At 65.6% G+C, this 10,934-nt stretch overlaps 3 protein-coding genes across 3 annotated transcripts; 2 read left to right on the top strand and 1 right to left on the bottom strand.

The window, feature by feature from the left end:
- Positions 1-983: 983 nt before the first annotated feature.
- Positions 984-2,254, top strand: EMIHUDRAFT_111973 (hypothetical protein; the record flags this gene model as incomplete). The annotated part of the gene is made up of 3 exons (XM_005785438.1): positions 984-1,332; positions 1,668-1,969; positions 2,033-2,254. 3 exons carry the CDS (start codon positions 984-986, stop codon positions 2,252-2,254), a joined length of 873 nt encoding a protein of 290 aa, XP_005785495.1.
- A 4,149-nt stretch (positions 2,255-6,403) lies between these two features.
- Positions 6,404-7,208, top strand: EMIHUDRAFT_230059 (hypothetical protein; the record flags this gene model as incomplete). Its single annotated transcript, XM_005785437.1, has 3 exons — positions 6,404-6,814; positions 6,890-7,054; positions 7,200-7,208. The coding sequence occupies 3 exons, from the start codon at positions 6,404-6,406 to the stop codon at positions 7,206-7,208; spliced, it is 585 nt and encodes a 194-aa protein (XP_005785494.1).
- Positions 7,209-7,792: 584 nt separating this feature from the next.
- On the bottom strand, positions 7,793-9,583 carry NTD5 (putative 5'-nucleotidase; the record flags this gene model as incomplete). The annotated part of the gene is made up of 1 exon (XM_005785436.1): positions 7,793-9,583. One exon carries the CDS (start codon positions 9,581-9,583, stop codon positions 7,793-7,795), a length of 1,791 nt encoding a protein of 596 aa, XP_005785493.1.
- Positions 9,584-10,934: the final 1,351 nt, after the last annotated feature.

Here is a 10,934-nt window from a genome sequence, read left to right as displayed (position 1 = left end):
AGCTCGCTTCCGAGCTCTCACGCCGCGCGTAGGGCCTGTAGGGGCCTAGAGAACACCCCCCCCCCCTCTCCCTTTCCTCCCAGTAAGCTAAAAGTACGTGCAACGTACACACGGCTGAAGGGCCGACTGCACGCTAAAGGCTACACGCTCGCACACCACTTGCTGAGTGGCTCTCCCAGGCGCTCAGCCCACGGCGGAGGCACGCCAGGCCCCGGGGAGTCGGCCGTCACTCGCCTAAGCGCCTAAGCGGCCTAAGCGGGGGTGCTTAGGGTGCTTAGGCGCTTAGGCGGCCCTTGCGAGCGTGGCGGCGTGGTGATATCGTAACACAAGTGACTCCGATGACGGAGGGGGCAAAGCCGTTATGAAGAGCGCGCGTTTTTGTCCTGCAAGAAGTAGATTGCGTCCCAATCTGCACTTGGAGCACTTGGAGTGCAGTTGGCAGCCTCACATCCAGGGCCGGGGAGCTGAGGAGCGCACCCAGCGGGCCGGATGATCGGGATCGGGTTGCGGGCAAGAGAGCCCTAGCCCCGGGGGTGCGCGTTCGCAGGGCAAGGGCCGTAAATAAAGTAAACACGGGTCTCCGAGGGTTGGTTCCGTGTACCGGGTTTCCCCTTAACTGCAGAACGCCCCCTCTACTCGGAGCTAGTGGACACGGACACAACACCACATGTCACGTACGCGCACACGACGGCCAAACTTCGCCCGGTTCCCCGGGACCTCGTCCCCCGCCCGTCAGAGCGAATGTTCGGTCCGGTTCGGTCCCTTGCTCGCCTTCCGGGCGTCGCCCGATTGCCTCTGTAGTCGCTTTTGATGTCTCCTCTTCGGAGGCGGCCCCTCCACCCCTCCTCCGCCGGCGCGATTTCTCTAAATTGGGGGGGACCTGTCCGAGACTCGCGGCTCTGGACTTGCGGGAGGCTGATCACGAGTTGCACCCCTGTGCAGCGCGTGCCCGCCTCGATCGTCGCCGCGTCGCCACGACGCCGATGGCCGCGCCGCGCCGCCTGCACGTGCACTTCTGCGACGCGGGCGACGCGACGGAGGTGCTCGTGCCTCCGGGCGTCGACATCAAGCGCCGGGTGTCAGACGAGATGAGGGTTCCCGCGGCTGAGATCATGCTGCAGCTACTCTGCGAGGAGATGGCGTACGACCCGGCGCTCCACAAGGCACTCTCGCACATTCAGGCGGTGCGGCGCCGCGGCGAGCGGCACGTCATCTACAACCCGCCGTCGATCGACATCTTCAAGACGCTCGAGGGCATCTTCTCGCAGCTTACGGCGGTGTACGAGCTGCTCGACAACGCGCTCGAGTCGGTCTGTGTCGAGCCTGTGTGCTGTGAGAGAGAGTTCTTTTGTTTATATTCTTTTTGAGAGCGCCTTCGTTGTTAATAGTACAAACCCAATGGTCCTCTGCGGTCCTTCGTTGCAGTCGCGCACACGCACACGCCATGCCGCACCGCGCGCCCGCGGACGGCCCATATTCTTTTTTCCTCTCTCGACACTTGGCACACGGACCAAAAGCTGGGCCAGCAAGCGCTGTCGAAATGGGTGTGATTCGCATGCTGTCCGAGGTGTTTTGCAGGCCACCGTCCGACCCTCCGCCGCCAGCGCAAGTTGTCCTGCTGCTCGGCGGTTCACTTCGGCGTGAGCTCCTCTGTGCTGCTGCGGCAGGCCGGCGGTGTCCACGGGCAGCATTGCTGCTCTCGTCAGGCTGTGCGGACGCCGCCGAGCTGGCCGCAGCCAGAGCCAGCTGCGCCGGCGCCGCAGATGTGCCGGTGCTGGTGGATTGCCGGGCCGTCGACACGGTCACCAATTTCACGTCGGTCGTGGAGGACCTCGCCGCCGGCGGCGTCGCCTCCGTGTCCATCGCCACGGATCGATACCACGCACGGCGAGCGGCCTGGGTGGGATCGCTCATTCTCTGCTCACAGGGCATCGCGGTCGCAGAGCCCATCTCGGTCGATTCCGGCGAGGTGCGCCGCAGTGGCGCAGGCCTGCTCCGTCTGAAGTCGAGGAGCGCCCTCCCTCGCCGGCAGGTGCTCTGCGAGAGCGCGTTGAGAACACTTCGCGACTGTCTGCGCGCGCTGCTCTGGGTGGCGTGCGGCTGGCATCTCGGCTGGCTCAATTCACTACGCCATCCCTCTCGCGTGGGCGTGGCGCGTGGCACCGAGGGAAGGATGTTTGCTCCCCGCTGTCGCGTCGCGGAGAGGGCGTTTGCCCGGTGGATCGCAGACGTGCCGAATGCGAGAGAACGATGAAACGCCGCCCGCATATACCGGTGGGAGTTAAGGTGGTCCTTCACGTTCCATCGTGTTCCATATTGCTTTTAACCTTGTTATGTTTTTTAATTTTATTGCATCAATTTCACATTTGAGTTTTGACATTACACCCCGGCGGCATACCCGGTTAGCGGTTTTTCTTTTTTGTGAGATTCGCCTCGCGCAGAGATTATACCCGATATTTTCCTGCTTAGCGCAATTTCTCATGTGTCAGCTTAGATCTACCCGGCCGCTACCTTTTCTCTCATGTGTCAGATTACCCGGTCGACCAAATTTCTCGTCCAGTTTACCAATGGTTGGGTAGTAGGGCTAGAGGGTCGCTCTACACTTAGCCTCTGCAGCGAGCGAGCGCTCAACTTAGCCCCCGCACGGAGCCGGGCTCGGACTTAGACGCTATGTATGGCCGGGGGCCATGAACTTAGACGACACAAGGCCAGCTCCGGGTAAAACCCGGGTATACCTGCAAAAGTCCAGGTTTACCCGAAAAATACCTGGACGCGTCCCGACCAACGTATGCCGCGCACGACGCCATATCGCCTTGTCCCAGGGCCAGTGCGCTACTTGCGGCGCGCAACTCCTGCTCAAGTACGCGCACCGTCCCTGTGCTGCCGCTATGCGTGCCGTAAGGCGGCTGCGGCGAAGCGGCGGGCGCGGCATGCCGATGGCAGTGCGGAATATGCGGTTGCGATGTGTTCTGCTTCAAGATCGTGGCGGTGCTTGGCATGCACTTCTGCGATCCCAATCAGCTCATCGCAACGAAGTAGCGCAACAAGCTGGCTGCTGCCAACAAGGTCCTATGCTTCCTACCTTCACGCGCGGATCGTTCAAAGAGGACCAGCATAGCTTCCACTTCTCTTGGGCTTCCACTTCTCTGCCACCGGGAGGGCGGCCGCGGCGGTGTAGCTAGGGGCGGCGGCGAGCTCCCGGTTGCAAATACTCGCCTCACAGTCCAAGATGGCGGCTCGCGCCCTCATCTGTGCACCAGCGCGCCTCTCTAGTCCCGCCTGTCACCCAGATACCGAGGGCGGGGCGCACTCTTCGACTTGGGCTATTATCTGCCACCGGGAGGGCGGCCGCGGCGGTGTAGGGGCGGCGGCGAGCTCCCAGTTGCAAATACTCGCCTCACAGTCCAAGATGGCGGCTCGCGCGCCCGCCCCCGTCCGTGCGCCAGCGTGCCTCTCTAGTCCCGCCTGTCACCCAGATACCGAGGGCGGGGCGCACTCTCTCTTCGACTTGGGCTATTATCTGCCACCGGGAGGGCGGCCGCGGCGGTGTAGGGGCGGCGGCGAGCTCCCGGTTGCAAATACTCGCCTCACAGTCCAAGATGGCAGCTCGCGCGCCCGCCCCCGTCCGTGCGCCAGCGTGCCTCTCTAGTCCCGCCTGCCACCCAGATACCGAGGGCGGGGCGCACTCTCTCTTCGACTTGGGCTATTATCTGCCACCGGGAGGGCGGCCGCGGCGGTGTAGGGGCGGCGGCGAGCTCCCGGTTGCAAATACTCGCCTCACAGTCCAAGATGGCGGCTCGCGCCCTCATCTGTGCACCAGCGCGCCTCTCTAGTCCCGCCTGCCACCCAGATACCGAGGGCGGGGCGCACTCTCTCTTCGACTTGGGCTATTATCTGCCACCGGGAGGGCGGCCGCGGCGGTGTAGGGGCGGCGGCGAGCTCCCGGTTGCAAATACTCGCCTCACAGTCCAAGATGGCGGCTCGCGCCCTCATCTGTGCACCAGCGCGCCTCTCTAGTCCCGCCTGCCACCCAGATACCGAGGGCGGGGCGCACTCTTCGACTTGGGCTATTATCTGCCACCAGGAGGGCGGCCGCGGCGGTGTAGGGGCGGCGGCGAGCTCCCGGTTGCAAATACTCGCCTCACAGTCCAAGATGGCGGCTCGCGCCCCCGTCCGTGCACCAGCGTGCCTCTCTAGTCCCGCCTGTCACCCAGATACCGAGGGCGGGGCGCGCACTCTTCGACTTGGGCTATTGTCTGCCACCGCCCACCGGGAGGGCGGCCGCGGCGGTGTAGGGGCGGCGGCGAGCTCCCGGTTGCAAATACTCGCCTCACAGTCCAAGATGGCGGCTCGCGCGCCCGCCCCCGTCCGTGCGCCAGCGTGCCTCTCTAGTCCCGCCTGTCACCCAGATACCGAGGGCGGGGCGCACTCTCTCTCTCTTCGTTCGACTTGGGCTATTATCTGCCACCGGGAGGGCGGCCGCGGCGGTGTAGGGGCGGCGGCGAGCTCCCGGTTGCAAATACTCGCCTCACAGTCCAAGATGGCGGCTCGCGCGCCCGCCCCCGTCCGTGCGCCAGCGTGCCTCTCTAGTCCCGCCTGTCACCCAGATACCGAGGGCGGGGCGCACTCTCTCTTCGACTTGGGCTATTATCTGCCACCGGGAGGGCGGCCGCGGCGGTGTAGGGGCGGCGGCGAGCTCCCGGTTGCAAATACTCGCCTCACAGTCCAAGATGGCGGCTCGCGCGCCCGCCCCCGTCCGTGCGCCAGCGTGCCTCTCTAGTCCCGCCTGTCACCCAGATACCGAGGGCGGGGCGCACTCTCTCTTCGACTTGGGCTATTATCTGCCACCGGGAGGGCGGCCGCGGCGGTGTAGGGGCGGCGGCGAGCTCCCGGTTGCAAATACTCGCCTCACAGTCCAAGATGGCAGCTCGCGCGCCCGCCCCCGTCCGTGCGCCAGCGTGCCTCTCTAGTCCCGCCTGCCACCCAGATACCGAGGGCGGGGCGCACTCTCTCTTCGACTTGGGCTATTATCTGCCACCGGGAGGGCGGCCGCGGCGGTGTAGGGGCGGCGGCGAGCTCCCGGTTGCAAATACTCGCCTCACAGTCCAAGATGGCGGCTCGCGCCCTCATCTGTGCACCAGCGCGCCTCTCTAGTCCCGCCTGCCACCCAGATACCGAGGGCGGGGCGCACTCTCTCTTCGACTTGGGCTATTATCTGCCACCGGGAGGGCGGCCGCGGCGGTGTAGGGGCGGCGGCGAGCTCCCGGTTGCAAATACTCGCCTCACAGTCCAAGATGGCGGCTCGCGCCCTCATCTGTGCACCAGCGCGCCTCTCTAGTCCCGCCTGCCACCCAGATACCGAGGGCGGGGCGCACTCTCTCTTCGACTTGGGCTATTATCTGCCACCGGGAGGGCGGCCGCGGCGGTGTAGGGGCGGCGGCGAGCTCCCGGTTGCAAATACTCGCCTCACAGTCCAAGATGGCGGCTCGCGCCCTCATCTGTGCACCAGCGCGCCTCTCTAGTCCCGCCTGCCACCCAGATACCGAGGGCGGGGCGCACTCTTCGACTTGGGCTATTATCTGCCACCAGGAGGGCGGCCGCGGCGGTGTAGGGGCGGCGGCGAGCTCCCGGTTGCAAATACTCGCCTCACAGTCCAAGATGGCGGCTCGCGCCCCCGTCCGTGCACCAGCGTGCCTCTCTAGTCCCGCCTGCCACCCAGATACCGAGGGCGGGGCGCGCACTCTTCGACTTGGGCTATTGTCTGCCACCGCCCACCGGGAGGGCGGCCGCGGCGGTGTAGGGGCGGCGGCGAGCTCCCGGTTGCAAATACTCGCCTCACAGTCCAAGATGGCGGCTCGCGCGCCCGCCCCCGTCCGTGCGCCAGCGTGCCTCTCTAGTCCCGCCTGTCACCCAGATACCGAGGGCGGGGCGCACTCTCTCTCTCTTCGTTCGACTTGGGCTATTATCTGCCACCGGGAGGGCGGCCGCGGCGGTGTAGGGGCGGCGGCGAGCTCCCGGTTGCAAATACTCGCCTCACAGTCCAAGATGGCGGCTCGCGCGCCCGCCCCCGTCCGTGCGCCAGCGTGCCTCTCTAGTCCCGCCTGTCACCCAGATACCGAGGGCGGGGCGCACTCTCTCTTCGACTTGGGCTATTATCTGCCACCGGGAGGGCGGCCGCGGCGGTGTAGGGGCGGCGGCGAGCTCCCGGTTGCAAATACTCGCCTCACAGTCCAAGATGGCGGCTCGCGCGCCCGCCCCCGTCCGTGCACCAGCGTGCCTCTCTGTCCCTAGCGCGCGTGAAGTACCCTACCCGTACCGGCGGGGGCCGACCTAGCTCGCCTCTCCGTCGCGGGAACGGTAGCCAACCAGGCCGCCGCTCGTTCTACGCTTGCGCACTACATATATGGAGGCACCAGCCAGCAGCCTATCCGCCACCCTCGAGCGCGATGGCTTTGCCTACGGTCGCGGAGCTGCGCTGGCGGCCTCCTGCGAGCGGCTCAGAGCTCACGCAGACGAGGCACTCGCACGTGTGCTCGACCTGGACCTCGACGCTCAGCGTGATCTTTTTGGAGAGATCCGGACGCCGCTCTACCGCAGAGACCTCAAGCTCTCGCTGGCGCCGGCAGTGACACAGGTCCTGTGTGAGGTGGCGCAGGCGCTGGGCGAGTCGTTGCAGGCGGCTGTTGGAGCGGCGGCAAATCTGTGTGAGCTGTCCGTCATCAGCTCCGATCCGGGCGCAGAGGCGCAGCCCACTCACTGCGACACGTCCTACCAGGGCGCACCGGCCGACGTCGCCATCGGCCGCCTCGTCTCGGTCTTTGTGGCACTCCAGGACATCACGGCCGAGATGGGGCCGACTCAGGTTTGGCCACGCACGCACGAACGCGAGGAGCACAGCCTGCTCTCGCTGCAGCCAAAGTCCGACTTCCCGGCCGTTCTGCGCGACCGCCCGACCGAGCTCGCCCTCCTGCGCACCGGCGACGCGCTCCTCATGGACTCGAGGCTCTGGCACCGCGGCGGCGCCAACAAATCGCGCAGCCGCCGCAGCCTGCTGGTCCTCTCCTTCGTCTCGTCCGAGGGAGGCCGTCCAGCAGGCTCGACCTACTCTCTGCTGAGCGGCCTCCCAACCCTCGACCTCGCACGACTCCGGAGCGGCGCTCTCACGACGCCGCCACCGCACCCTACCCTGTGTTTGGCAGGGCGAGTAGGGGCGCGCGCACGCGCACGCTCTGTCGTGCTGCCGCTCCGCGCGGCCGTCCCACTGCTCGACTTGGCGGAACGCGGCCTGCCGGAGGAGGAGCCGGTAGCGCAACGCTGCGTGCGGACGCTCCGAGAGGCGGTGGGGGCCGCCGGAGCATCCGCCGTGCTCGTCCCCGCGGCGCTCATCCATCACTTGGCGTCGTTCCGTCTACTTGGGCCGCACTTGCGAGCCTCGTCGCGCTGGCGGAGCATGCATGCGGACATAGAGGCGGCAATCGCGGCGGCGGCGGCGGCGGAGGAGGGGGAGGAGGAGGAGGAGACCGGACCGCCCACTCCGCCGCCATCCTCATCCCCACCACCGCCGTCGCCACGGAGCTAGTCTGAAATTTGACGGAAAAACACGACACGAGCGAGCAGCTCGTGAAAAGAAAATAGAAAAGAAAACGGCGAGAATGGTATAACACAGTACACGTTGGTGGCTTACTCGTCGATACTCCATAAGTACACCATATGCGGAGATCAGCAGGGGGATGTACGAAGAGATATTAGGAGCAGCAGGGACCCGAGGGACCATGTGGAAGGTCATTGGGTCTCACCACTTCATGCCCGCGGCAAGCTTCTTCATCGCAGCACTGAGCTCAGCCCGGTCGATGGTGCCGCTCTCGTCCTTGTCGACGAGCGCTATCATCTGCTTTGCCACGAGGCGCGACGCGCCGTCGCCCACCTTCTTGGCAAGCTCGGCGGTGAGCTCGGCCGCATCGATGGCCCCCGAGTTGTCCGCGTCGCACTCGTCAAAGAGCGCGTCGATCTCGGCGTCGGTGATCTCGCCGTCGTCGTCTGCGTCGCCCATCATGCGCCACATCTCGCGGCAAAAGTACTCGACGAGCACCGTCATCGCCGGCCGTCCGGCATCGGCCGGCGGGATCTTGTCGGGGTTGGCCTTCGCGTAGCTGGATAGTACGGGGTCCTTGGCGAGGTCGTACGTGTCGACCAGCACAGAGTACACGCGAGACGCGTTGATCGGCGCCTTCGCCGCCTGGTACATCGTGTGCTTCTCGTCGCACTTGCAGCCGAGGTCGACCTGGAGCGCGCCCGACTCCTCGGTGGGACCGCCTTTCGAGAGCCATCCCTTGCGCGACTCGCGCACCGCCTCGACGAGCACGCTGCCAGGCATTGAGACGACGATGCACTCCGAAGGGAAGGGGCACTCCTTCTGTAGGTCGGCGTACGTGAAGACGGAGTCATACTGGGTGTCGGCGCGCACGGCGCCCGAGTTCAAGAGGGCCACGTCTGCGGAGACGCACACGCGCATGCATTCCGCCAGGTAGCACGCCATCGAGCACGGGCCGTACCGCGCGCCCTTGGACGAAGGTATTACTGCCCCAACGTCCGGCAGGCCGATGCATACCTTGGGCAGCAGCGCGAGCGTGGCGCTCTCGAGCTCTCGCATAGGCGCTTCCGCGCGAGTCACGGCGGCGGCGATCTTGGCGTCCTTCTCGTACGACTTCACCTTGAGCGTCGTCGTCGTCACCTCGGGCCGCGCTCCGCGCGCCGCACCCGCAGCCCACGTGACGTCGCACACGACTGCGTTGTGTGCGTCCTGCCCCGCTTTGACGACAGCCGTCTGCTTTGGTCCGTGCGTTGTGATCGTGTGATCATGGTCGTGGCCGGCGAGCACGAGGGCGTATTCGCCCGTCGCGGCAAGCTCCTCGTCCTCCTTCTGGTCCTGGTGCGTTAGCGGGATCACGCAGTCGATATTGGGGTGGGCCGCGCGCAGCTTCGCCGCCGCCTCCGCGTGGGCCTGCATCACCGCGACGATGCTCGCCGCGCCGCCGCCGAGCGCGCCCTCGCGATAGTTGGCGCCAAAGTTGTGGCCGCGGTCAACGCCGCCAATGAGCAGCCCGAGTAGCCCCACCTCCCGCGCGTCGGCCACGCCCGCCTCGTCCGTCAGGCTGAGGACGTCGAACTCGGGCAGCTTCGGATCAAACTCCGGCATGTTCGAGTTGATCCACTTCCCTTTGAACTCGCCGATTCGCTGCTTGAGGCTTTCGTAGGGCACGTCGGATTCGTGGTTGCCAAAGCACACGTGCGTTACACCCACGCTGTTCATCAGCTCGATCATGCCCGCGCCGTGGTCAAGCGCCGACAGCAGCGACGGTGCGATGAAGTCGCCCGCGAGCGTGACAATGACGTTTCCCTTTGGCAAGCCCTCGCTCTGCTCCTTGATGAGTGTGCTTAGCTTTGGAAAATTCTTCAGCTGATACACGTCGTTCACGTGGATGATCCTCAGCTTGCACGCAGCCGCGCCCGCCGAAGAATGTGCAGAGGCGGGCCCCGCCAGGTGCAGTTTTTGTTGTTTGAAGGGCGCGGCAACGCCAGCCATGCCTCGGGTACGACAGGCTAAGCGACCCCCATTTTTGCGCGCGAGCACTTGGAGCACTTGCGAGCGGCCGGCGAGTTTGGGACGCACGCCGTCGCCCAATTCCGGGGGAAGTAAGCACTGGTCAGGAGGACGTGGAAAGGCTAAAACCCCCCGAGAAACCCTTCGGAATCGCTCCTCATACAAACCCTGTCAGCAGAGTCCTCGGGCATGCTCGAGGCCTCAGGCACCACTCCTCGACACCCCGCGACGATGAGCACGTAGGCTCTCGCCCTCGCCAAGCAGGAGCTCGACCGGCTCAAGCGCTCACCGGAGATCCCAATCTCGATGGCAATCAATAGCGGGCCGCTCGCGCGCCTGGCGCCCGCCAGCGCAATCTACCAGAACGCGCTGTTGGTGCTGGGGAAGCTCTCCGCCGTCTTTACCAACGTCCCAGGACCGCCGACCAGCTGCCGCATCGTCGGCGAGAAGGTGGGCCGAGACTCGTATAGACCCAGAGTGCGTGCGAAGCCCCGGCTGCGTAATGCACGAACACGCCCGAAAAGATCAGCCTCACGGGTCGTCCATGACTCCCGCGCGTCCACGGGAAGGTGGTGGACATGAACTTTAGCGTCACGGGCATGATCGGCCGCCTCCCCGTCATCACCCTGCTCACATACAACGGACTACTCCGCGTGGGCCTCTCCTCGGACCCGGAGCGAGCTGACGGCGCCGCATTAGGGAGTGGGTGTAGCGGGGTCCGGAGGCCTCTCGGAGCCGGGGGTAGCGCTTTTGCGGCTCCTGCGCTCTTCGAGAAGCTCGCCCGTGTGGTCCTCAGGCGCCAAGCTCCTCTCGCTCTTCCACGAGCAGTTCGATGCGCTCCACGCCGCAGCTCTGGCGTGCCGCAGCCCGAGCCGCCTGGAGAAGCGCATCTGCACCGCGCGCAGCGCTGCGGTGCTGCTGCTGACGAGCGCGCTGATGGGCGCGCTACTGCGGCTCTTGCAGCGGCGACGAAGGTGAGACCCGCCCGTCCAACTTGACGCGGCGGTGTTTTGTTTTGTTTTGTGTGGTCATTTGACATCCCCAAGTCTGAGTAGAAGAAAAGCCTGGTCTAAGGGGGTGGGGTGGGGGTGGGTGGGTGGGGGGGGGGGGGGCGGCTGCAGCGGCTGCGGGCAGCGGTTTGCGGCGGGTTTTCGTTTCTGGGGTCGCCTCTGCTGTGCCCCCTGTGCCTTTTGTGGTGCCTGAGTTCGGGGGCCGGGCGGTCTCCAAAAGAATCTCAACCAGACAACTCTCACCCATGTCGAGCGAAGTGGGTGAGACTGATGATGCTCCTCCGCGCGACTGAGGGAGCGGTTCAGCTCATTCAGCTGAGCTG

Source organism: Emiliania huxleyi, assembly GCF_000372725.1.
Source record: "Emiliania huxleyi CCMP1516 chromosome Unknown EMIHUscaffold_160, whole genome shotgun sequence".
Taxonomy (NCBI): Eukaryota; Haptophyta; order Isochrysidales; family Noelaerhabdaceae; genus Emiliania; species Emiliania huxleyi.
This window is presented reverse-complemented; position numbering and strand designations above follow the sequence as displayed.